The sequence below is a fragment of the Mesoplodon bidens genome (assembly GCF_964165515.1).
Source record: "Mesoplodon bidens genome assembly, chromosome: 6".
NCBI lineage: Eukaryota > Metazoa > Chordata > Mammalia > Artiodactyla > Ziphiidae > Mesoplodon > Mesoplodon bidens.
The window spans coordinates 20,011,513-20,038,707 of NC_138162.1; the positions used below are offsets into that span (position 1 = coordinate 20,011,513).

At 50.8% G+C, this 27,195-nt stretch overlaps 2 protein-coding genes across 11 annotated transcripts in view; one reads left to right on the forward strand and one right to left on the reverse strand.

Moving 5' to 3' along the window:
* Positions 1-10: 10 nt before the first annotated feature.
* On the forward strand, positions 11-14,068 carry AMBP (alpha-1-microglobulin/bikunin precursor). The gene is made up of 10 exons (XM_081237737.1): positions 11-215; positions 1,407-1,549; positions 3,128-3,204; positions 4,122-4,238; positions 4,937-5,038; positions 5,807-5,853; positions 11,119-11,200; positions 12,308-12,475; positions 12,802-12,975; positions 13,691-14,068. Exons 1-10 carry the CDS (start codon positions 99-101, stop codon positions 13,720-13,722), a joined length of 1,059 nt encoding a protein of 352 aa, XP_081093863.1. The 5' UTR covers positions 11-98; the 3' UTR covers positions 13,723-14,068.
* A 3,580-nt stretch (positions 14,069-17,648) lies between these two features.
* ZNF618 (zinc finger protein 618) overlaps positions 17,649-27,195 on the reverse strand; it is a 187,137-nt gene continuing 177,590 nt past the window's right edge. For all 10 annotated transcript variants that reach the window (XM_081238103.1, XM_081238107.1, XM_081238106.1 and 7 more), the window contains 2 exons: positions 26,079-26,180; positions 17,649-25,393 (listed from right to left, as the gene is read on the reverse strand). In XM_081238103.1, coding sequence (XP_081094229.1) covers positions 23,877-25,393; positions 26,079-26,180 — 1,619 coding nt within the window. In that variant the 3' untranslated portion in view covers positions 17,649-23,876. The remainder of the gene's footprint in view (positions 25,394-26,078; positions 26,181-27,195) is intronic.

Genomic DNA, 27,195 nt, shown 5'->3' on the forward strand with positions numbered 1-27,195 from the left:
CAGCCCCAGTCCATAGCTGCCTCGTGCAGGGAGGTGGTGGCTCTTCTGTCCCCAGCCGGAGCCCGTGAGTGACAGCCCAGGCGGAGGAGCCCGGAGCCATGCAGAGTCTTGGGGCCCTGCTCTTGCAGCTGACCGCCTGCCTGGCGGTGAGCGCCAGCCCCGTGACAACGTTGCCCGACGACATCCAAGTGCAGGAGAACTTCGACCTGTCTAGGGTAAGGCTGGCCTCTCTGGCAGCAATGGCAGGGTGTCCGAGCGGCTGGGCCTTGCTGGGGGGGGGGGAGGGGCAAGTCCTAGGCCCCGGGCTCTCAGTCTCCCCATCTGGAACTCCACGCGTGGGTCCCTCGGGGCCCTTCCTGTTGCCCAGACTCTCAGGGATTTGCTGAAGCTACAATGCTGCATGCACCGTTCTGTGGGCCTCCAGGCTGACATTCTGAGTCAAAGGTCCTCACGTCTGAACCTGCCTCCTCGGGTTCCCGTGCTCTGGTTAGAACCCACCCAGAAAAGGCTCGGTGCCGACTTCTGCCCTGCAGTCCCCAGCAGCACCGAGGTTTTTGTGACCCTCCACCCCGCAGCCCTTCGACCTTCAAGTCCTCACCTTCAAGTCCTCGTAGCATCTCTGTTAGCCCGTCCTGGGTCCTCCGCCCTATTAGGGGGAGACGAGAAGCACGACAGAGGTCATGGGATTAAGAGGCCCAGGCAGGGCGCTGTGTGTGGGGAGTCAGCCCTCCAGCCCCAGCTCTGCCTGAAGCGCTGGGTGACCTTGAACGGGGCCTGCCCCCTCTACCACCATCCTGGGTTCCGTCAGACCCTTGTAGCCGTGTTGGCCTGAGGACTTTGCTTATGTTCAGGGTTGAGGAAGGGCTGTGGAGGAGAGGCGTGAGGAGAGGGTCTCTGGTGGTCAGGGATGGTGAAGGGTCTGCAGGGACCTGAGGGCCCTTTCAGGAGCAAGAGGCGGCAGGCGTGCCCTGGGTCAGACGCAGCTTAGGGAAAGGAGATACTTCCTAACACGGAGGTATGGGCTGTGTGCAAGGTGGTGAGCACCCTGTCCCCGGAGGAGGAGAAGACAGGACTCCTGCTTTTGGGGAGTGGTGGTTGATGATGACCTTAGGGCCTGGAGATTTGGACCCCGTCCAGGTGAGCAGCCCAGATCCTGCATCTCAGCAGAGTCAGGCCCTCTGCCAGCGAGGTGGGGCCCAGCTGCACATCTCCTTCCTAAGCTGGCCGCAATGCCTGGAATTCCTCCATCAGGGCTCCATCCGCCCTGGAAGCCTTGTAGCCTCCAATTACCTGTAAGGCAAGGATGATCACTTAGAAGGAGAAGTCACTGAGAGGAGGGAGGGGGACAGATGTCCTCCAAATCTTCCTCGAGGTCCAGATCCTCAGAGCTTGTGGCTGCCTCCTAGATCTACGGGAAATGGTTCCACGTGGCCGTGGGTTCCACCTGCCCGTGGCTGAAGAGATTCAAGGACAAGATGACCATGAGCTCGCTGCTGCTGGGAGAGGGCGCAACAGACAGGGAGATCAGCGTGACTAATACTCACTGGCGGTGAGTGGGGACCCACCTCCACCCCACCCCCTGCCCTGGCTTCCGTCACCACCCCATCCTAGAAAGTGACAGGTCTCCACTTCCAGCCAGGACTCGGCCCTGAGCTCCAGACCTCTCTGCCGCCCTCCAGCAGGGCAGCCCTTGCTAGTTGTCCCACCTCCACCTCAAGGGCAACGCCCCCAACACTGTGCCTGCTTTCCAACCTGCTCTTGCTCCTGGGGTGTCCCTTAGCTCAGTAAGGGCACTTCTCCCCCGCCCCCATCTTGGAAAGCCGGGTGGGAGGCGGCTGTCCTAGACTCCTCTTTCCACGGCCACGGCCATTCAATCCATCATCAAGCCCTGTCCCTGCTCTTCCTAAATCCCTCCAGTCTGTTCACTTGTCTCCTCTTCACCGCCACCACCCTGGACCAAGCCACCTCCCTTTCTTTCCTGGTTGTCTACAGTAGCCTCTCTACACTTCTTCCCACCTCTAATCGCCAACTTTCCATCCAATCCTTTCGTCACCCGGCAGCCAGAAAGACCTTTCAAAGACTCAAATCTGCTTAAACCTTTCCAGAGCTCTCTACCACCATTGGGAATAAAATTCAACTCCTTCAACGTGGCCTTCCAGCGCCCCCTGCCCCCGACCCCCAAGCACTCACTGTTCCCTGCCCCACTCTCTGCCATGTATTCTGTGACCCACCCAAGTGGACCTTCTTTAAGTCCCTGGAACCCTCCATCCTCTGGACCTTTGCATCGGATGTTTCTTCTATCCGGAAAACCTCTCCCCACCTCCCTGCGCTAATTCCTATGGATCCTTCAGGACTCAGGTTCTTTGTCACTTCCTCCAGGAAGTCCTCCCTGACTCCCCCAAACCCAGGTTCAGGTTACATGCCTTCTTCTGTGTTCTCGGAGCACCTCGGGCTCCACCCCGCCCCTTGTGGCAATTCTCACACTGACTGCATCTGCCCCTGGCCTGCCCACCCACCCCACTCAATTATAAGCTCCATGAGGGGACAGGGTCTGTCCTGCCCTCCTCTGTATCCCCAGCATGTAGCACAGTGCCTGGCACATAGATGCTGCTCATTAAATATTAATAAGATAAATAATCATCATACTAACAATAATACCTAATAAGTGCATAGTGTTTACTCTAAGCTTTTTGCATATAGTATCTCAGTTGATCCTCACAACCACCATGTGAGGTAGAAGCTATCATTATCCCCATTTCTCAGATGAGGAAAATGAGAGAGAGACAAGAGAGACACAAAGTAATACATGAATTAATGTGTTAATTCATCATTCTGACTTCACGGTGCCTAAGTATGATGTGCAGATTTGCTTAAGGAAGCTGATTTTTAGTGCTGGGTTTACCAAGAGGTTAGCATGGATTAGTCCCTTTTTTTCCTCTGTCCCTCTGTTCCCTCATGTGAAACTTGTGTCTCCCAGGGCTGGTGTGAGAATTAAACCAGATATTTGGAAATGTTACTTTCCAAATTAAAAAAAAAAAGGCATTTAGAAGGACCCTGCAGGAGAGTGGGGTGTCAGGACCATGGTCTCTGCCAGAAGTTACCTTCCTTTTGGTTTGTTCATTTCCAGGAAAGGTGCCTGTGAGGCGATCTCTGGGGCTTATGAGAAAACAGGCACTGATGGAAAGTTCCTCTATCACAAACCCAGTAAGTTGAGTCAAAGGAGACATCTACAGTTCCCTCCTTTGCTAAAAGATACCTGATGTCTTAAGCTCTCTTTCTTTCTGCCTCAGCCCTCTCTGCCCCTACAACTTTTCCTCCCATTTTTCTGCAGTCATCTAGCCTCCCTCCAAATGTCCCCCTCCTTCTCCTTCTCTCTCTCCTTCTTTCTTTTTCTCTCTCTATCCCTCCCCCCGCCCCTGCCCTGCCATGCACGTGCTCATCCAGAATTTGAGTGATGGTGCTGAATGCTGAGGATAACATCAAGATTTCATCAGTTCTCGTGTTAGGCATCTGCAGTCAGCTGATAACAATTTGCTAAGCATCTACCATACACAGTGTGTATGGTGCCAAGTGATAGAGGGACTTGGACATGAATTTAATCATTAATCCAGCAGATGTTTACTGAATTTGCTCTATGCATCAAATAATCGTGTCAGGGGTTGAATGTTTGGGTAGATGAATGGTTGGATAAATAAATGAGAGAATTAAAAAATGGTAAGTGAATATAAGTATGATGGTAGATTAGTGGGGTAGTCAATCAGTCATTTAATAGATAAATTGATGGATTAATGGATGGAGGAAAGGAGGAAGGGAAGAGGGAGGGAAGGGAGGAAGGAAAGAAAGGAAGAAAGAAAGAAAATGAAGGAAAAAGAAAATGGATGAATTTATGGATTGATATATGATGAGGATGGAATGATGGTGGTTGAATTAATGATGAATATATGGAGGAGATGGATGGATGGAGAGAGAGAGAGAGAGTGAAGGTGGATAATAAATATATGGAAGGGATGGGTGAACAGAAGGATGGATGAATAGATGATGTGTGGGTGAATAGGTGAAGGATCTCAGGCTAGAAGCCTTCTGACCACTGATCTTTTTGTCTTCCTGCATCTTCCATGCAGAATGGAACATCACCATGGAGTCCTATGTGGTCCACACCAACTATGATGAGTATGCCATTTTTCTGACCAAGAAATTCAGCCGCCGCCATGGACCCACCATTACTGCCAAGCTCTATGGTAAAGGCCTGGAACATGATACACTCGTTGGAGCTGCGGGTGGGAGGAGACCCGGGATTTAGGGAAATGGAGTAGGGAAGAGCAGGGAGTTTTGCTTTTTCCTTCTGACAAAACTCCAGTTAAGGGAAAGGTGAAAACAGTTATTCTCCCTAGAGGAGGTAGAGCTCAGTCTCCCATTTGAGGTAGAATCCTCTTCTTTTTTTTTTTTTTTTGCGGTACGCGGGCCTCTCACTGTTGTGGCCTCTCCCATTGTGGAGCACAGGCTCTGGATGCGCAGGCTCAGCAGCCATGGCTCACGGGCCTAGCCGCTCCGCGGCATGTGGGATCTTCCCGGACCGGGGCACGAACCCGTGTCCCCTGCATCGGCAGGCGGACTCTCAACCACTGCGCCACCAGGAAAGCCCAGAATCCTCTTCTTTTGATCTTGAAAATTCCAGAGAATTCCAGGGCCTTCGGGTCCTTAAAAGAACCAGTGGAAAGAGAGCTGTGTGGGCAGTTGGGAGACCCAGATGGGGAGCCTGGGAGAGACACCTCCTCCTCTTCTGGAGCTGAGGTTTCCATAAGGGTATCGAAGAAATGGAATTGGGCCAACAGTTTTCAAACTTCCCCGAAATGAAACTCCCTGGGCAAAATAACCTCAGGCCCTGACGGCCCAGGTACCTGTGGTTCTAGGAGTCTCTCCTGCTTCCTACTTGTAGGACGGAAGCCACAGCTTCGGGAAACCCTGCTGGAGCAGTTCAGGGAAGTTGCCCTGGGTGTGGGCATCCCTGAGGACGCCATCTTCACGATGCCCGACAGAGGTAAGTGACACCTCCACCCCACCTCCCGTTTCTGTCCCTGTCTTATCCTTCACGACCCCCAGAGCACATCTTCCCAGTCCCTGGGTCTTTCCCATAACCCTCTGAGATAAGCTGGGCTACGATCCCCCTCCCCTCTTTATAGAACAGGCAGCTCGGGCCTCTGGATTTGCTCCAAGTCACACAGCATACCTGGTGAAGCCGAGAGTAGACCCAATTCAGCGTTCCCTCTGCTACCACCTGTCCAAGTTTGGTTATAGCCAGAATCCATGGCTACCTCTTGGGAGGCAATAGAGCGTTGGGGTTAGGAGCCTGGGCTCTGGAGTTAGAGCACCAAGGTTCAGATTGAGCTGGGTGGCTTCCGGCTGGTCACCCTTCCAGAGCCTCATTTCCTCATCTGTAAAATGGGGATAATAATGCCTCCTTTAGAAGTTGCTGTGAGGAGTCAATGAAATAAAGCCATTAAATACAATAGCGGCTGCACTCGGTGTCTAGTAAGCGCTCAATAGATATCAGCCGTGAAATGCTGGTTGGGGGTGGAAACGATGCAGGGTGTGACGGTGGTGCAGCCACCAGTCTATCACTTTTCCAACAAATGACCTGCAGCAAGCCATGGGGGTGGAGCCATCCATGAAGTGGGCTAATGCACGAGACAGGTCCCCGCGCACGTCCCGCCTGACACGTAGTCATTAGCTCTATGGAAGAAACAAAGCCTGTCTGGGTCTGGGATGTCTGGGTCTCATTCCCTCTCTCTCCCGTCCTCTGCCCTAGGTGAGTGTGTCCCTGGGGAGCAGGAACCAGCGCCCACTCCACTCTCGGTGAGTACCTCTGCCCCCCACCCCATCCCCACCCTGCCCACTTGGGCCCTGCTGTGCTGGCAGGTGGGGTCGTTGAGAGAAGGCAGTGATGGGCATGTTGTGCCATTGGGCTAACTGCTGCCCTACCTGGATGTCACTTTCCTCATCTGTGAAATGGGGTAATTACCGTTACCTTCCAGGTGCTAGAATCCAGTGACATGTTAGAAAAGGTCTTAGCATAGTGCCTAAAAGCAGTGACATACTCAATAGGGAGATAATGATACTCGATACGCAATAAACGAAAATAAAGTCAATGGATCCCTAAAAAACGCAAATCCGAGAGCAAGCAGCCTCTCCAACCAGTGACTCTCCTGTGCTGCCTTTTGATTTGCGGGGCTTCCTTCTTCTGTTTTATTTTCCTGCCTTTTGCCATATTAAGTCTTCATTCTTTCTTTCTCTGATTATTTGGAAATTATATATCCTAATTTAGTCTACTGCTGTGTGTGTATATATCTATACATGTGTATGTGTATGTAAGTACATATATACATGTAATATCTACTTTAGAAACATATTCTTGAAAATTTGAAAAAATACAAGAAAGCAAAAAAAAAAGACAATAATGTCCTTATTCCTACATAGAATTAACACTGTTAACATATTATTTGTTTGCTTACATATTTTTTAGAGAAAATTACCATTGTTATTATAAAACTAACATACGATCAATATAAAGAATCAAAACAGTGCAGTATAAAGGTATAAAAAATAAGTTTTAAAAAATTCCACCACCCAACACCTACCAGCAGTCACATTACTCCGGTAATCTTGACCTGCATACACCTGGAGAGGGGCAGACCTGCATACACCTGGAGAAGGAAGGTTGGATAGAGAGAGGAACAGATTTAAATATGCTATTATTAAATGGAATTACATTACAGATGCTATTTCCACATTTTAAAAGGCATTCCTTGTAGTTTTACTCGAATTTAAAAGGGCCCTGGGGAATTCCCTGGTGGTCTAGTGGTTAGGGCTCCACACTTCCACTGCAGGGGACCCGGGTTCGATCCCTGGTCAGGGAACTAAGATCCCACAAGCCATGCGGAATGACAGGAAAAAAAAAGCCCTGAAGTTTGAGGTTTTAAAAAAAACTTCAAATAAATATTTATTATCCACAAGAGATTTACTTCTTAAAGAATGCTCTAAATAAAGTCAAGGTTATGAACTACTATTTAAGAGGCTGGCATCGCTACGTATACTTTTAGAGAATATCTGTTGTCTGCAAGATTTGGAAGACAGACATCCTCACTCCCAAACTTGGTTCCATCTTCTCTTCCCTTTTGCTTTTACGTTGTCCAGACTGATACCATCCCCATTCTGCTGTCACCGCGATTCCCAGACATCTAGTAATAGTTCTATATTTTAATGGAGTCTACATTCACCCTTAGTGAATATAACACAGCTTGTTGAGTTATTATTCCTGAGTTATTATTTCTATTCATCTCTTAGTGCCATTTTTTTTTTTTTTTTTTTTTTTTACCAAGTGCTGTCTTCAAGGAAGGTTCATGGATGTTTTAATCCCAGAATTCTTCCCTGTTTGAGAATGTCTGCTCATTTCCTTCATCCTTGAAGGATGTTTCGCTTGAGTGTCAAATTCTTAGGTCATGTTTTCTCTCCCTCAGAAGAAGCTTTGTGTGCATTGCTCCACTGTTCTCCCACACTGATGATCGCGGCAGGGAAGCCTGAGGCCAGCCTGATATTTCTTCTCCTTGGAAGCAATTTGTTTCTTCTGCTCAGATGCCTGGACAGACTTTCTCCTTGATAAGAAGTCAGCATCTTAACAAGGCCATGTCTTGGGGTTGAGCGTCTATATCGAAACTTCCTGGAATACACCGTGCTCTTTCCATCCACAGATGACATTTCTACTGTATTTCAGGAAACTCTCTTTCATGATATGAAATTCATCTTCTATTCGCTTTGTTGAGTTTTGCCATCTGGCGAACACTTGTTCTCTCATCCTGGAGCATCTTTATCCTCCATCATGTACTAGCTTTTCTCAAATTGCTTTTACTTGCATCCACTGGGATTGTCTCTTCTATGACAATCCTTCTATTTAGCAGCATCTATTCTTTCTGCTCCTTACTATTCCTGATTTATTCACGAGCTCTGAACTGACGTTGTTTTGCTTCTCAATTTGTTTATTTAGGCCTGGGTTCTCTCTTCGTCTTATTCTGTCAGCGTTTACCATGTCATCTTTGAATCTTGTCTTAATACGTGCAGGTTCTTATTATGTAATTCCATAACTTGAGGCCAAAGAGGGATTTCCTTCTGCTTCTTGAGTTATGTTTTCTTCTAGGTTGGGTTCCCTACATCTACATACATGGACGGAAGAGACAAAGGGAAGGTTGGGCAGAGGAAGAAGGAGAGCTGCAGGGCAGTCACAACAATGCCTCAACCAACCCTATAGGGAGCTCTGGAACCAGGACAACCCTTGGGAGCTGTCCCATGATGGGGCCAAGGGATGGAGCCTTAATACTCTATGTTGATCAGTCTGGGAAGGGAGCACGATCTTGAATGAGAGGGCTCCCTTAGCTGAGGTAGTCTCCAACAGGGGCTGACAGTGGGTAGCTGGGAATATAAATCCATTGCGGATGGGAGGACTTGGCAGTTCATGACCATGTCCACCACTGGACTCTTGGGCTCTTTCTCTAGTTCAGGCTACTTATTCATTCATTTCTGAAGTGGGTCTGGATAGTTTCTGTATCAATTCTTTTTATCTGACTCCTGCTTAGTCCGTTTTAGCTAGATTTTCTGTTTATTCTGATATGGTGGCATGGAGGTTTCATTTATTCCTTGGCTCTCTTCCTGCAAATATGAGCTTAGTCCCCTCCCACCCGAATTTAGAGTAAGGTCTGGGTATTTTGTGTTCCATTCACTTTTCTGAAGTCCAGAGTTGGTTGGAATACACTCGCTTTGCATTCTCTTTGGAAGGACTGATAAATATCCGATGGGGATTCATTCCACCTAGTCAGAGCTGGCAGCAAAGTACATCTGCCCTCAGTGACACCCCCTGGAGCATTAGATTGTGTAGCCCCAGAACCTTCACTTAGAAAGAGTCAGGCTCTAGTCTATTTTCCTCTTTTTTTTCCCCAGAATCATTTTCACTACTCCTCTATCAGAAGAGGAAAAAGATAGGGTTCCCCACAATTTTTTTCTCTCAGGACTTGGGAGTATTAGGGAGAGTTACCAGAAATTTGATGACTTGCCAGGACTGGGAGTTGGAGGGCAGGTCAGGAGCTGAACCTTGCTGACCTTCCTGTTCAGCTCCAGATTATTGGATCGAGAGCTTTAGTTTTTCCTTTAAATTGTGCCCCTTTCCTCATTTCAGTGGTGTTGATCAATACTTGGGGGCTGGGATTTCTGAATTCATTTTTTTGCTGATGGCTCGGTTTTGGAGAGGGTAATTCTGAGGGAAATTTCAATCTGCCATCTTAATCCAGATGTCAGCTGAATTTGTGCTTCTTCATCCATGTCAAGAATGAAACAATAACTGATGACTTCCCTTGCAAAAGAGAGAAATGCAGCTTACTTTTTGTTTCTTCCCTCCAGGCTTCCCACATCCTCATTTTTGTGGATATAATCTGAGATTGATGTTTATATTTTCCACCTTTAGTTTGGAGAATTACTTTTAACATTTACATTAAGTTGAATGACCATTTTAACAACAATTTAACCTCAACTCTCTATTTTACTGGCTTTCTAGTTTACCATCATTTCTTTTCTACCACATCATGCATTTTCTTGTATTTAGATTCCCTTCTCGAGTGGTGGGAATATTTCTGTAAGTAATTGTTTTCTGGAAGGGTACATGGTGGAAAACTACAGGATCTTTGCATGTCTGAGAATATCTTTCTGTGTTTATATCACATGATCAACAGCCTGGTTGAGTGGAGAATCTCTGGGTTACAACCTTTACCCTCTTACAACCTTTAGATATTGCTCTGCTGCTTCTGTCATTAAATGCTCTTGTTTACTCTGAGGGCCACTACTAGGCTGTTTATCCTTTGTCTCTAGGAAATGTCGAGATAGGACTCTTCATTAATTTTCTCTCATTCCCTTTGAGCCCTTATAATTGAACAACTCAAGTCTCTCTTCAACTTGGAAAACTTTTCTTCTATCATTTCTATATTGTTTGCCTCTCCTTCTAGAATTCCTATTCTGTGAGTTTATTTCTCATAATCTTTAAACTGCAGCTTATTATCCCTACTGTGTGGTTACATTCAACAAAATCCTTTTCATCTCCAGTAACTTTCTACTTCTCCCATATTATTCATCTACATAACTGTGGGCTCCTGTTAATGTTGATGCAATGCCATCTTGAATTTCATTGATGGTTGAAGTTTTCTTCTGTTTCTTACCTACACCCTGTGTTTAGTGGAGATATTTCTCCAGCTCAGTGTGATTCTTCTGAGCCGTTGCATTATTTAATTCGTTCCATGATTTTTCTCTTTTCCTTCATCCTCACCAAGGAAGACCTATGTGCAACCAGCTTGAGATGGGTTCTGGTAGACAGTGGGAGTCCCTGATCACAGCTTCAGTTGCGCCTTAAAAGGAGAAGGGAAAAGTTGAAGGTTACTACAGTTTTACCTTTTCAGATTCCAGGTCTCACCTGTGGGCAGGAAGACTGCCTGATGGCCGGCAGTGTCCCTGCTCCTCCTTCTGTAATTGTCCCGGGACTGTGCCTCAGTGCACTCTGCTCCCAGAGATCCTTTTGACAGCTTTGGCAGCCTGCCCTGCTCTGCAGTCCCTGCCCCCGCCCCCATATCTAGGAGTATTAGGGTCAACTCGGGGTCCCTTCTTACTCTCCACGTGACTTTTCCACTGTAAGCAGTTAACGATGGTCTGGTCAGCCCTTCTTGCAAGTCACTCCCACTCCCACTCCCTTGTGTAGAAATGCCTTTTAGTTTCTAGTATGGGAATGCTACTCTTCCCTGGTTCCCAACTCTGGGTTAGGTTTCTTTTCCATTATTATATTCCTCTGGGCATTTCAACTGGAAGCTGGATATGTAGGTATTGTTCTGTCATTTCAGACCAGAAATCTATCTTGTGATGCCTATTCTGGAATTCAGGTTGAAGCTTTTGGGAAAACAGGCCATTAACCGATCTAGTAGTGTTTCTGTCTACACCCTGATCCCCAAAGCAAATGGTTTGTTTATATATTCCAGGCGTATAGGGGAGCAGCAGTGGCTAGGTCCCTGCAACAGCTTCTTCTCTTTCTTCCCCCAGAGAGCCCGGCGGGCTGTTCTGCCCCAGGAAGAGGAAGGATCAGGGGCTGGACAACTAGTAACTGGTTTCGGCAAGAAAGAAGGTAATGATCACCCCCTTTTTTTAATCCCCTTCTGCCACACTGCAGAGAGGAAGGGTCCACAGTTGGCTCATCCCAGCTGCCCTCATCACCGTGAAGTCTTTCTTATTTTTCTGCTAGAATCAAGGACTGAGCCTAGAAAGGGCAAATCCAGTACTCTGCCCTGTGCCAGCGGTTATGGGGGGAGAGAGGAGTGTAAGGCATGGTCCCTGAGCTTAGGAAGTCTCAGCTCCACGATGAGAAGTGAGTTCTTGGCCTGTCTGTATCACTATGTGGCCTCCCAGCCATGGCTTTCTCATCTGTACAATGGGATAACAGCCTGCTGAGCTGACCTTAAGGGCTCTTGTGGGAGCACATGGGCAAGAACGTGAGAATGCCTTTTGTGATGGATAACATGATCACTTTCCAAATCTCTCAGCAAACACTGAACCCTGACCCTGCTCCACCCCAGACTCTGTGCTGAGCATTGGGGTCATGGAGACAAACCACCCACATCTTTTTGGACCTTCTGGTCTAGTAGAGGAGGCAGTCAAGGAAGAAAGTGAGGGACCCAAAATGGAGGGTCAGCTAAAAGGCTGGGGGAGCGCAGAAAATGGAGGACGAGGTGATCAAGGAGGACTTCCTGGATGAAGGGGAATTCATGCTGTGTCCAGATATGGTTTTAGGGAGGAAGGCATTCTAGCATTCTAGGGGCAGGAATGACGAGAGCAAAGGCACGGGGGTGGGACGTAAGGCAGAGGTCAGGCTGGCTGGCATGGGTGCTGGTGAATGTATCATCAACTACTATCCTTACAGAGTCTTTGGGCAGACAAGACCAACACAGGGGATGTTGGGTCTCTGGGTCGCTGGTCACGCCCCATGTAATGGAATGGAATGAGCATGGGTTTTTGGAGTCCAACAAATATGGCTTTGAATTTCAGCTCTGTGTAACTCTGGGCAAGTCACTTTACCTCTCAGGGAGTCAGTTTCCTTACCTTTAAAATGAATTGAGAATCGTTCCTCTTAATGCAGAGATGAAAACTAAATGAGATGATACCTGTTAAAGTATCCAGCCCAGTGACAGGTACACAGTCAGCATTCAGTGAGCACTGCTGATCTGCCCCTCCCCAGATTCCTGCCAGCTGGGCTACTCACAAGGTCCTTGCCTGGGGATGATTCAGAGGTATTTCTATAACGGCTCATCCATGGCCTGCGAGACCTTCCACTATGGTGGCTGCTTGGGGAACGGCAACAACTTTGTCTCGGAGAAGGAGTGTCTGCAGACCTGCCGGACCGTGGGTGAGTGCGGCCCCACCTCTCCACTTCCCACTGCGCCCCCCAACCCTGTCCTCCAGACAGACCACCTGCCCACTGAACAGGCAGCTAAGAGAGGATACTCCAGTGGTGGAATTCCAGGGCAAGTTTCCTGAAGTCATAGGAATTGCACACTTGGGTATGGGTGACCCTCGGCACGTATGTCTTCTTGTGGTCCCATTTCTCAATCTATAAAAAGGGGTCTAGGTGTTGTGGATGCGCAGGGTCCCTGGCTCAGGCCCTTTGCTGGGTGTCTCAGGTCAGCAGTCATAAGGACTTCCAATGCTCTGCACCTCCCTCCCACTCCACAGAGGCCTGCAATCTCCCCGTAGTCCCTGGCCCCTGCCGAGGCTCCACCCAGCTCTGGGCATTTGATGCTGTCAAGGGGAAGTGCGTCCTCTTCAACTACGGGGGCTGCAGGGGCAACAGCAACCAGTTCTACTCAGAGAAGGAGTGCAAGGAGTACTGTGGCATCCCTGGTGAAGGTAGGAGGCCCGACAATGCCAGGCTGGGCCTGGGGGATATGGGGGTCCAGGTGGGGGAGCCCTGTTAGGAGGCGAGGGTCTGGAAAGCTGAGTTCTGTACTCTGTACCAGGTGACCAGCCCATCCACTCTCTGGGCCTCAGTTTCCCACCTGTAAAATGGGGCAAGGCCTGAGGCCTTACCCCAGCTGGGATGGGGCACCTGGGCCCAGGCAGAGGGAAGGCAGGACAGGCTGAGTGGGGCAGAACTGGGCTCCAATCCCGGCACTGCCACATTTGGGCTGGCCACACTGAGTGTCAATTTGAGCCTCAGTTTTCTCTTTTGTAAAATGGGATAAAGTACCTACTTCACAGAGCCTCGCACGGTCCATATCCATCTAGCGGCAGCCGTTACCAATAATGGTGGTGATGCTATAATGATAACAGGAATAGCATTCCAGGGAACAGCAGCCATTAAAGATTTCTGTGCCTTATCTCCCCACTGGGAAAATGGTACCTAAAGTAAATCAGGAGGCAAAAAATCAGATCATTCTGTGGAACGCACTCTGGAGATAATCGAGTCACTCCGCAAGCAGAAGTTTCTGGCCTCAGGCTCAGGCTTAAGCTCAGCCCAAGCTGCCGTCCCTCCTCTATGAGGCATCCCCATCCCCTGACCGTCCCCACCCACAGACCCTTGGATGACCCCACACCTACTCCCCAAGCCTCTCTGTGTCCACAGGAGATGAGGAGTTGCTGCGCTTCTCCAACTGAGTGGCCCACAGGCCAGAGGTCCACAGGCCACAGGGAGCACGAGGGCCAGTGTCTACCCCAGGGTCCCGCGGCAGGTTCCAATAAAAAGCAAATTGTAGACTCCTGAAATTCCATGTCCTGATGATTCATCACGAAGTATAATCAGATGGGGGGAGGGGAGGGGGAGACAAGCTGGGGAGCGGGCATGAGTAACCCCAGCTTTCCCCACATGTGAAAAATGTATGTGTTGGAAATGTAATAGAGCCATCTTCAGGACATGAAATTGGCTATGCAAATTATGAAACATAAATCACAGTTCTGTATAAAATGGGATTGTTTTGTCTTAATAAAGCTAGAAGAGAAAAGAGGGAAAAACTCTGAGTACCTGTTTCTGGGAGAGGTTTGACAGGGCTCATCAGAGACCCAGGGTCAGAAGAAGTCACCGTGCCCCAGTGTGTGCCCAACTGGGTCTGGGTAAATGCCCCACAAGCGCCTGAAAGAATTCCCGTCCTTGGCTGCACAGAACTGCACCCCGCGTTTACTTTGCTCACAGCTGCATCCCCAGCAGTAGCTGCCAGGGGCTGGAAGGCCTCGGGCTGTTTCTCTACAAGGGTCCTGGAGATCCCATCTCCTGGGATCCTTGCTCTGGCCCTTTGCCCCGGAAGGAGAATGGTCACTGCCCTTTGTGCTGTGCCCAGAACAACCAGCTGGCCCTGGACCGGAGCTGGAAGCCCTGGATCTGGCCCAGCTTCTGCTCCCTGGAGGAAGAGAGCAGGTAGGCTGTCCAGGGTGGCTCAGGCACCAACTTGGCCCAAGTGCACAACTCCAGGAGCCTCCAGCTCACACACACCGGATTTACAAACATCGGACTTATAAACACCTCTTTCGGGCTCCATCCACCCAGAGCTCTGACAGCTGCCACTGCAAGAGTCCAAACCCCAGCTTCCTGGGTTCTGAGGTGGAATGCTGTGTTGAGGGGACGAACCCAGAGGCAAGGATTTGGGTGGAGAGAGCTTTGCAGCCCCCTTGGTCAGACCACATAGAGACTCCCCGCCTTATGCACCCTGGAAGTCCCAACCTTGGGGCTTCCAGGTTTCAATAGAGAGGACAGTCCTGAGGAACAGCGTTTGTGGGCCTGGCTGGGAGTCACTGAGCAGAAGTGGGCGGGGTCGGGGTCGGGGTCGGGGACACAGGGGGAAGTGACAGGCTCTCCAGCCTGGAACTAACAAGTGTCATCACGTCCTGCGTCCATACCTTGCCCCCTCCATGCATGATTCACACACTGGGGCTGCCACCTATGGCAGTTGGAAGGTGCCACTCTGAAGAAAGATATTTTGAAGTGACCTGGAGGACAAATGCCTAAACCGGACAGTGCAAGCCACAGGTGGGCTGGCCAGCCTCAGCTCAGCTGGTGGATGGGAGTTTGGCTCCTAAGGTATTTTACAGTTCTGAGTTCACCATTAAAATATGGACCTCCCGGATTTCCCTGGTGGTGCAGTGGTTGAGAATCTGCCTGCCAGTGGAGGGGACGCGGGTTTGATCCCTGGTCCAGGAAGATCCCACATGCCACGGAGCAACTAAGCCCGTGCACCACAACTACTAAAGCCCACGCACCCTAGGGCCCGCGCGCCGCAACTACTGAAACCTGCGCTCTCTAGGGCCCAAGTGCTGCAACTACTGAAGCCCGGGTGCCTACAGCCCGTGCCCTGCAACAAGAGAAGCCACCGCAATGAGAAGCCCACACACCACAACAAAGACTAGCCTCCGCTCGCCGCAACTAGAGAAAGCCCGGGCACAGCAACAAAGACCCAAGGAAGCCCCACCAAAAAAAAAAAAAAAAAAAAGGACCTCCCATATAAAACTCTAGGTTTCTCAAATCTCTTGAAAACTAAGCTCTGGCAGCCTTGGACCTGCATCCTGCACCTGAGACACCCCTCTAGATGGGGCCTCCCCTGTGGGTCACCAGCCCTGCCTGCCACCCTCCCTGGTCCTGAAGGCTTTTATCTCCATGACAGTTACTAAAACTTTCACTACAAAAAATTCCCTGGGATCCTGTCTTGCCCCTCAGGGGTGGGATGGGGTTGGAGCACATCTGTGACCTCCAGTCAGGAGTCCATTCCTCCCGGAAGGCACCAGAATCATTCTCAGCCAAGTGGCTACCCTGATGACTCATCTGATTCCTAAACAGTCTCACCGCAAATTCTCTCTTAAAGATACTGGTCATGCTCATCTCTGTCACAAAATACATGTGGCTGCTTAATAAAGAAACATGCTTTTAAAAAATTTTTTATTTTAAAATCCAGAGGCTGGCCCTTCAGTCGTATGGAGGCTCTGGCCACGCCCTGGCCTCATTGGATCCCGATGTTCCCAGCTAGCGGGGGGGGTCTTCCCGCTCCAGCAGGACTCTTGACTTTTGTTTTAGAGCCAGTAGAAACTCCTTGATTAAACTTCAACCGCTGGCTCAGGAGTGTCCACACGGTACACTGAACAGCAGGCAGCTCCCCCTGGAGGGGGGTTCTGAGGGCAGGGCTGATGCCCCCGGGAGGCTGGCCCAGACTCAGCCAATTCGTGCTGTCATCCTTGCGATTTGATGGAATTTGTTGGGCTGATCAAGCAGCACATCCTCTTTGAGGAGAGCACCCGTTTCTGGTTGAGGACAGGGATAAAGCCGGACGTGGTTTTACCTTTGAACGGCTGTTCCGGCAGCAGCAGGCCTGCTTTAGGAGAAGCTATCACCCTCCCTGCCCACTCTGGCCACAGCTGTCTTCTGGTGGCGTCTTCTCTCCAGGACTTGCCTTCAGTTCGACTCTCCAAGCCAAGCATTGATGTGCGTGTCTGTAGTGTGAGGCTCGGGTCGAGGCCAGCAGAGGGGCAAGTCCACCCGGCTGGGCCCCCGCAGCCCACTGTGGAGGGCACTGGCTAGAGTCACGGATGCCACTGGCAAAGCCACAGACGCTCTCCCCCGGACAGACAATACACAACACTTCAAACTTCACACACGTGACCACTGGGCAAGACGAACTTGGACGTGTGCTTCACTTGGGAGACGGGTGTGCTGACTCCAGGCGGGTCGGGGAGGAAGGCCACACCGTCTTGAAGGGAGTGGGAGAGCTGTCTGGGGTGCTGGCTCGGAGGACGGCAGCAGTTCAGTGGCCAGCAAATGGGGAGGGAGCATCAGCGAAGGGGACACTGTGGGAAAGCCACGCAGAGCTTCAGAAGGACAGAGGAAGAAGGGCACCCGAGCTACCTGGTCTGGCTGCCCGGCGGGCCCACCAGTCGCTTGGTTCACACCCACTGCGGGCATCTGAGCTTTGCCTGAACCTCTCCTGGGATGGAGAGAGCCTTTCCTCCCAAGGCAGGCTTTCCACCCCGGCCTGTGTTGGGGACAGTGTGTCCAGACACTGGGCTGAAATGTGTCTCCACAGCTCCCACTGATTCTTAACTTCCTGAGTCACAGATGCCATCAGGAACTTGGCACAAGCTACAGGCACTCTTCCCCAGAAAACAGACGGTATACACAACACACATCACATAAATGATGGTGGCCAAGGCGAACTTGGATGTGTCCCTTGGGCACTGGGCCTGTAGGACTCGGACCAAATCCATCCTTCCTCCGCTGGGACAGTGTTTCACAACAAGGCCCACGGGGACCACGTCTTCTTGTGGCCGTGTCCCTCCCTTATTTATCAGACACCACCAACCTGGGTCTGGTGCCTTGAGGTCAGCAGGGAGCTCCGAGGAGCTGACTAACCCCAGCCTCACGCAGTATCCCCTCGGGATGGACTCCAGCTCTGTCACCCCTAGGTGACATCTCTGCCCCTGTCCATCTCTACTCACCAGTGCCCTGCTCCTACCTGGATGACATGGCCCCATGCCAACCCAAGAAATAACACCACGCACTGCCATCTTCCTAAAGGTTGTTTTATTGTAAAACCATAAATACAACACTGACATGAAATCATTTAAGCAACTGATCCTCTCTAACCATTAAAAGGATGTCTTTTTACCTTGGCATCAACCAACCAGGAAATAATGTTGCAAGAATTCGGGGGGTAGGGGGTGCTGATTTCTGGGCGGGGGCTTTTGGCGATTTAAGGAACCAAGTAGAACCTTCCTCTTCTCCCTGGGAATGTCCCACTTTTGGACAAGAACAGACAGGTAAAAACAGCAACATTTAAACAGCTCAGTTTTAAATTTTATTACTTTGTAAAAATCTTTTTTTTTTTTTTTTTTTTTCCTGTTCCTTTCCTCCATTTGACATCAGTAAAAGTTTTAAACACCAGAAAACTGATTTGGCCGTAAATGGAGAAACGGTACCAAAACGAAATGAAACCAAAAATCCAAAGGACAAACAGAAAAAGCCTAAATAAACCCTCAAGTTTGGTCTCGGGGGCTTACATATCACAAGAACTGTCAACCCAACCCCCATGCAATGTGACTCCTTGGAGAACTGTTGGGTCCACACCAACGACACAGGAGACCGCAAACAACGTCTTTTCTTAATTAACACAGCAAGGGTGACACTAGGTAACTTTTTTTTTAAATACAGTACATGGTACACAGGGTCCCAAGATAACCCTGCATAAACCCCTTGTGGAGACTTGAGCCAAAGCACTGGCTGTTTATAAAAATATTGTGTTGCTACAAAAGTATAAATTAATGCTACCGGTATTAAGAAATATTAAACACATAAAACTTATAAGGATTAAGAAAAATATTCATTAATACCTGTAGAAAACTCTGGCCTAAAAAAGATATTTTTTTGTGTTTGTTTTTTTGTAAATTTTTTTTTTTTGTATTTTTTTAAGATGACTTGAGTTTCTTGCACTCGAAGACAGAGACACAGTCAGCTGTGCCTATGGTATTGCCTAGAACGTCTTAACTACTGAGAAAGGATGAGGGTGCACACGCATGGGTACTGAGTGGGGCCTGGGAGGGAGGGGCACCAAGGCTTTCTCAAGATTTACCTGATGTGAAAGAATTACCGACGCAAAGTTATGGGGAAAAGAAAAAGGGAGGATCATCAGCAAACAACTGAAAATAATTTATGCTTTTTAAAAAATATCTCTGCTTCAGGTGGTTGTACAAAATGATTTCCTGATGCTCGGCATCTGAATGGCCCTGGACGCACTGCCCGGCGGGTCTGGGAGCCTCTAGCTCCGCGGGTCCCTCTGTCTCCAGCCCCGTGCCAGTCCACGAGCTCGCTCACCGCTTTGGAACCCGGCCACCCTGGCTGGGTGGGAGGGAAGGATCCCAGGCAGGGACCGGCTGGCACCTGGGTTGTGGGAGGAGCCCCCCTTTCCGGCTGGCCTCAGACCCCATGGTCTCTTGCCAAGCTGGACTTCAGGAAGCGCCACAGGGATCCCAGGCCCCTGAGGTTGCGGACCAGGCTGGGCTGTGCCCCCTTAAGGAACTTTGGTTCGAAGAGTCAAGGTGCCCAGTGGGACGCGTGGGTGGGGAGGGCCCCTATGGGTCCTGATGCTGACACCCAGCTGCAAACTTAGCAAATCCTTCTCTGTACAGCAGTTGAACCTTTAAAGCAACGCCCGTGGTGGTGGAGGGGCATGAATACAACAAGCAGTAACCCGATGCCCTTTACCCTCATCAAGGCAGGAGCAGGTGCCTCTTCGCACAGAAACTACAGCGCCCCTCCAGGGAACGGCGGGGCTCCGCTGACCACGATCCTCAAACGCAAAGGAGAGAGGAAGAAAAACAACAACAAGATCCTCCAGAAAACCCTGAAAAGGGGAAACCGGGTGGGAAACAGCAAAGGGAAAACACTGTATCATTGGTTCACCATAACTGGCCTAGCAAACATTAGCCACAGTGAAGAGAGGGCAGGGCCCTTCCCAGTTCTCCCACTGGCCCGGCTGGATACAGGGGGGCCGAGACAGGAGCCCTCCGCCCACTGTCTCCAGGGGCCAGCCTGAGCCTTACTTAGCCTCTGGGTTTCATCTAAACCAGCAGCCTTTCTAGAAGCCCTCCCTCAGGTACGTCCCAGGGACAGAGGCGCTGTCACTGTGCCCAAGGCAAGGGGCCGAGCTATGAACCTGCCCGGCTCAGTGGGCAGGAGGAGACTGCCGGCCGTGCTTTGGGTGCCTCCCCTTGCCGTCTCTGCAAAGCACATCCATCGTCATGGCGACATCCAGGTACTGTCCCCTTCTGGGCCATGTCCCACAGGACCTCCTTCTCCATCCACATCCCAGCTTCATTCCAAACTTTTCTTGTGAACCTGTGGCCCCCAAGAACGCATGCTGCATCCCTGACAGCTCTTCAGATGCCCACGTTCCAAGGAGTCTAGTCCAAGTCCAGGCGCAAGCCTAGAGGACCCCTAAAGGCAGAGGGTCTGCTTCACAGTGGAAAACACGCCTTGCAGAGTTTTTCTCTGGTGTTTCTCGAAAGTGCAGGAGAGAAAGGAGCAAACTGAAGGAGAAGACGCTTGCCAGCCTACAGGGCTGGTGTCAAAAAAAGTCCTTCCCAGAAATCTGGAGACGCAGAACTTCTCAACTGTGTCATCGGACTGTCCTCTCCTCATCAGGAAACCTCAGCACCCTTTTCCCAGTCAAGAGCCAAACCCCGAACGCCAAGCATGAGGCTGTCAGGCAGGTTGGTGGCAAAGCGTCCTTGCTCGTGGACACAGTAGGTGGCTTTCTATGCCGCGAACCCCAAGATGAAGTGTGGCCAGAAAGGAGCGCTGCCCCGTGGCCCCTCTGTTTTGTTTCCTGGCTTCTAACTACCATCTGGAGGGAGGCCTGGCTGGTGGACCTGGGCACAGGGAAAAAGAACCATGTCGGCACAAGGGCATCCACTCACAACGACTGGGATGGCACCGCTGCTCTTGGTGGAGCCGAGACCCCCCCGTTACTTCAAATCTGAGGGACCACCCACGAGGCTATGGTCCTTGGCTTGGGCTTTGGTGGTGAAGCCAACTGACCTCAGATGAGGGGGAAAACCCTGCAGAGTGGAGGTGTGTTTTCTCCACCTCCCCTCTGGGGTCCGTGTATGTCAACGCAAAGGCCATTTCTATCCTGGGAATCACATGGTTCAGTCAAGTTGTGTCCAGGTCAGCAGGCAACCGCCTTGAGCTGTAAAGTCCTATAGTGGTCACAGAACTGGGAGGCAGAAGACAAAAACTCTCCGAAGGTCAATGCCAGGCTAGGGGCCGGGAGATGAACTGGAAGAGCCGACCTCAATCCTTTGGCTGAGCTAGAATTTGGATAGGGTGGATATTGCTGGAGATGTGGGGCCAGTGGCTGGGCCTGTGAGATCTTTGGGTTTTATTAAGCTGTTCACTGCAACGGGCTCTGCACTATGGGAGCTGTCTGCATGAGAAAGCAGATGGAGGGGGCACCTTGGTACAGCCTTTCCTGTTGGCAACGAGTTTCTGAAGAACCAGAGGCTGCAAGAGAGAAATGACTACCTGCCACCTTGCTCCCGTATCTGGATGAGGCAGCCCCAGGAGACAGCTTTCCGAGACCTAGTGGCACTCACATCACATCTGCAGAGCACGCCAAGCCCTAAGGATTGAACTGAGGTGCAAAGGAGGAACAGGACAGGAGTTGACACATATGACTAGATAACTGGAATTTAGTTACGACTTCAATTTTGCTGAAGAGAAGAACGCTGACACCAGGGCTTGGTCCTGATGGCTTTGCAAGAAAGTGAAATGCCTATTTGCTAACTGAGCGGCCCCATAATGAGGCAACACCAGCACAGCTCCGCTCTAAGAAGGGGAAGGATGGGCTCCAAGACTTAGCTCCCACTAACCACACAAAACGGGTAGCTCCCATCCTCCTCACGTGGTTCAGAGTGCCAGGTCATGGACCCTTCCCCAGCAGCAAAGCAAAGCTGGAGGCCTTTTGCTGGAGGCATCTGTCACCCACCAGCAACCCTGCAGCCACCTTCTGGAATGTCCCCACACGTCTCATTGAAAAGTCTGCCGATGCTCCCACATACTCTAGGAAGTGACGTGACTGTCCAGTGCAGATGGAGGCTCTTCTGATGGTGTGACCCCAATGGGAAGTGCTGTAGAGTTAATACCCAGAACTTCTCCAGGAGAGGAAATGGCATGGTGGTTCCTGAGACCATGGTTTGCTGGAGCGAATGGGGAAACGGCCCACTTTGATGCCTTTCAGTGTGTCCAAGACTCGGGAGGGTTAGTTCACGAGGCAAAGTGAGCAGGCTTGACACTTGGGACAGTGTTCTGGTCCATGATCCTAAGCCTTGAGTTTTCAAATCAACTTTACTTCCCCAACTTGACTGCCACGGACCGGGGGGAGAGGGCCGTTGTACAGTGCTTTTTGTAGTCGAGGTATCTCACAGTTGAACAATGTTTTGTTACTAGGAAGGGATGGAGTGGACTTGGTCAACCCCCAAGATGGTAGAATGTGCCTTAGCAAATGGCCCCCCACGATGGTAGGCATCCTCAGCCTTGGTGTAACTATCTCCATCCCACAGCCGTGGGCACTTGGGGGATATGGGACCACCAGCACTTCATTCACTGAGAGGTGGGGTGGGAGGCTGAGCACTGATCCTGACGGAACCACCTCTTCACAGGGGAAAGGGTCACCCTGTTGGCATTTAGGCTGTGTGTGGAACCTAAACTGCTCACAGAGAAACAAAGCCTAAAAACATCTTTCACAGCATCAAGTTGAATGTGGCCTAATGCCATTTCACCCTCGAAACATCCATCATTTGGCCCACAAGGCACCGTGCTCAACTACTGTCCTAGAAGGAGGGCAGAGGCTCGCGTGGGGACCCCCCCCAGGGCTGTGGGCAGCGGACCCGCCGGAATCCCCGGGGTCCTGGGGAGAGGAGGCCGTGGGTCTGAGGTGTGATGGACGTGAACATGGATCAACTCAGGAGTCCCTGCTGAGCTGCAAGGGTCAGTGACGTGGCGAGTAGTGTAATGCACTCTGGGTATAGAAATCAGACATTCGCAGTACCAGACACAGCGAGCCAGGAGGGCGGTCTTCTGCTTACATTCAGGAGAGCTCCTAAGCCACATGCTTCCCTATGGCTTCCACCGAACCCCACGTCTGTGAAACCTGTGACTCCAACCTCACTCCTGGTCTCCAAACAGCACAGCCAAGTTCATGGTCTTGGCTGTTCGAATACAGGAAAACTGGACTGTACAGGGAAGTCTAATAAAAACCTTCGGATATTGAATATATACCACTGAGATGAGCTAGTTTACAGTGACTTGAGGAACAAAACGGGCAATCAAAAAACAAACAAAAAAACCCTCCAAAATATAAGTTACAGACATTCAGTGCCTCCTAGCAGAGCCTAAATCAAATTTGAAAAAAAAAAAGTAAAAACTGCTAAAATGTTAGGAAAAAAATTATTAAGGAGTGGAGACAGTATCTATACTTCTTTGAAAAAATGTCTTTTTTTTCTATCTTATATTAAAAAGCAAAAGGTCAGCTTTATATTCTTAAAGTCTCCTTTCCTGATCTGGGGAGATAGATAGGTGTGTTTCTAAGGCGGCTGCCCCATGACACCCAAGGGTATCACAAAGGCAGCAGCTCAATGCCCTGAAGGTGAACAAGAACAAAGTCCAGTGCAGAAGCTGTCCATCTGATGCAGTTTGGAGAATCCATGGCAGAGCAGCCGGGAAGGGGTGGGGTGCAATAGGGTCAGGAAGGCTTGGGGAGGGGGATGGAAGGCAAGGGGGACCACAGAGTGAAGGACAGAGAGCGTCAAGTCACTTCAGATCTCAGCTGCCTGAACATTTTACATCAGTTTTCTACCAATCTGCGCACCTGAAAATGGAGTCTTTTAAAGCCCCCTTACTGAGAAAAGGAGGTGAAACATCTTCCCTCTTTCCCAAACACTCAGCTTTCCTGACACGCCCAGTTTAATGCACACGCGCCCACGAGCGGGCGTGCATACATGCACCAGGGGAGTATGTGTGTGCATGCGTGTGCGACACTTCTGCGGCCACACGCAGATGAGCAGAGCCGCCCACGCCCAAAGTGTGCATGCGTGATTGTGTACACACATGCACACACACACTGAAAAAAGCACTTAAGTTTCCAGGGGGCATTTATAATGAGGTCCACAGTGTTTAGAACTTAAATTCCTTTTTCTTTGTTTGCGACAGTGTTGTGTGGTTTTTTTTTTTTTCCTAACGTTCTCTTCTTTTTCTTTGTTCTTTCTTTTCATCGGAAGTCTTAAAGCATGTTAGATTTCAGAAACATGAGTTTGTTCATATCTTCTGGACTGAGCAGTCGCCTCCTTTTGATGAGAAGTGCTTGTTCACACATATTTACACACCCGCTCCTGGCCCCCACGGCCGGCACCGCAAGGAGCCAGAAGGCGAGCTTGGCGAGTTTTGTGTGCTTTTGGGTCACGCACGACCAGTACTGGAAGAGATCCGGGGTGGCCTGGAAGAGGGGCTCCTGCAGGTAATCGTACACTTCGTTCTTCCCGAGTCGGTCGTCCTCCTGGGCGGCGGGGTTCTCGCCGGGGGCGGAGCGGGGCTTCTTGGCGGCGGGCTCGAAGTCAGCCTCCTCGGTCCAGGACTCCTTGACCTCGTTGATGAGCTCGCACACCTTGCCGATGATCTCCTCGTGCTGGTAGGGCGGGACGGGCCGCAGCTTCTGCTGTGGGTCCAGGATCATGGCCACCTTGTGTGCCGGGTGCACCTTGAAGTTCTCCTTGAGCGCCTCCAGGAAGAGGTGGCAGAGCTTGCTGACGGTGCCCGCGTCGTTGGCCTTGGCCGTGAACAGCTTCTCCAGCCTGACGTAGGTGGGCAGCACCAGCTGCAGGGTGGGCTGGCTCTCGTTGCTCAGCTCGATGACCGCCTGCTTCACCGGCGTCAGGATGGCGGCCAGGTTGCTGAGCAGGTGCTTGTTGAGGCTCTGGATGAGGTTCATCTTCTTGGCCCGGCTGTAGAACTCGCAGATCTGCTCGTAGCGCTCGTGCACCAGCAGCAGCGAGTCCGTGACCGAGTTCCAGCAGGGCGGCGGCGAGGTCTCCTCCAGGGAGCCGAAGGTCTCCTTGGCGAGGCCGGTAGAGCCCGCCAGGTCCTCGCACACGTTGAGCAGCTCGATGACCTCGTGCATGCTGCGGGCCTGCAGCGTCCGCTTGCTCAGCACGCTCTGCACCACCGAGTTCAAGGCACAGGCTGAGCAGCGAAGGCACATGCCGGCCTTGGAGAAGGCGGATGCACTCACCCGGCAGTCTGTCACGTACACTGTCCTGATCTCCGACATCACGAACTCCGACAGCACATTCTGCACCCAGTGGTGCACCAGGTCGCCACTGTCGCGAATGTCCGCGCCCTTCACGCCCAGCACATAGCTCTTGATGTGGTTGCCCTCTGCCTGGTAGGCCGTGAGGATGTAGCAGGAGTCGGGGCCGACGCTCTGTGAGTGGCAGGTGACGCCGATGCCCAGGCAGGCGTTGCTGCCCAAGGCGCACGTCACCTTCACCTTCACCTGGTTGTACATGCGCGGCAGGTGCTTCAGCGCCAGCGTGTTGAAGTTGCCCAGGATCTCGGTGACTGAGAAGGCCCCGTAGCGGGCGCCGCTGTCCACCAGCGTCTGGGCCAGCTTCAGGAACTCCTTCCCACTCACCACGCTCAGCGCGCCCAAGTCAGCACACATGACCCGCAGCAGCCGCTCTGCGATGTTCTGCCGCTCCTTCTCGGGGATCATGCTGTTAGGTGTTAAACCACTGGTCGTGGCTGGCAGGGGACACAAAGAGAGGTGTGATTAACCCTGCCAGTCAAGGCTCCTTGGTCTGGCAGTGGCCTAATACTCAAGCATCTAGTATTAGGAATTATGAACAGACTTCATCTTGCACACAAACTGATGGTCTTGGCAGTCTTTAACATGTGACAGTCTCATAGGAATAAAGTTCTGTGATTGATTAGTAATGCCTGCCGTGAGCATGGGAATAGACTGTAGTGATATGTGTGCAAACACTTGTTGCATGTCATTCACCTTGACCTCTGAAGCCAACCAGTCTAACCTCTTCCTCAATATAGGAATGGCCTCTAACACAGGAGTCGCTAGTGAATAAGATACATGAGGCCACAGTGTCAGGAAAAAGCAGACAAGAGAAATCATGGAGAGTGGAGTTGGATTCTAATTCTGACTCTGTCACTAATTTGTGTTCTCTGACCACAAACAGAGCACCTCTCCCCAGGCCGCCTCTGTCCATCCCACGAGGTCAGAATTCCCACCAATGAGGTCTCAGGCGTGAAAGTGCTTTGGAAACCATGATGCGTGGTCTTGCACCACCATGGGAGACACACAGGGGTGGGGATGTGGGAGCAGAGGGGAACGAGCTGGGGTTGGGGTGGAGGCCTCTGGAGGTGGGTGTAGTAGACTTCCACCAGCCCCCGGGTCCGCCCAGGAAAGACCTACTGTTGTTGGCACTGTTCCTCTGGGCCTGGGGCTTCCACTTCTCCTCCACGACAGCAGGGGGCGATCGGGACTGGTTGGAGGCGATGTTGTTCTCGTTGTCCGCTGCGGGCACAAAGGGGACAGTGTGTTTCCCTGAAGTGCAAGAGGCCTGCCGGCTCACCAGGCGAGGAGAACTAGAGCATGCGGGTGAAGGCAAGACTGGCCTCTGGGACTCAGGCCTGGGTTCAAATCCGGGCTCCTAAGACAACTATCTGAGGCCTGCAAAGCCTCATTTTCATCCCTTGGAAGAATGAAGATAATCACACAATTGCTAGAAGGACTAACAAGAGATAATACAGGAAAAGAGCTGGGTACAGTGCTCAGCATGGAGTAAGCACTCAGGGAATGGGAACCGCTGTGTCCCGAGTCTGGCTGGGAGGCCCCCCTAACACCCCCGAGCACAAAGTTCTAGCTCTGAGACCCGGAAGGGGGTGCCCATTACACTCCAAGAAGCCAAAAGCATCTCACACTCTTGCTTCTTTAAAGTGTGCCTTTTCATCTTTTTAGTATATTCTAAACTTAAATGAATACCACAAAACCAAAGCCCTATGTGACATAAAGTATACAATTCTCAACCCCCTCATTACATGTAGGAAGTGAAAACCAAAGTCTAGATACAGGAAAGGATTTGCCCAGGAAAACACAGAAAACCAGCAGCAGAGCTGGGACGGACATCCCAGGTCCCCTGGTTCCTAGTTGCCTCCTCCCTGCATTTCCCTAATTTTTGTTAACATGTGCATATGCAGCCGTATTCAGTTTTAAGTAATGGGCAGGTGCCATACTCTATGCACGGTTACTCCTTGACATTTCTTTAAGATCGTATCTGAGTGGAAATGGTCTGAGTTACATGCTTGTCATCACAAATGGCCACACAATCTTTTATCACACAATATTCCACAAATTGCTTAACTACACTCCAAGTCCTAAGTTTCTGGGCTGTGCCGTTTACAATATTACTATTCTGCTACGAACCTACTTGCCTAATATTCTAATATTGTTTCTCTGTGCTCTTTGGCTGTTGTTGTGGGTGTATTTCCTTGAGACATCATCTTACAGGTAGAATTCACAACCTGAAGAT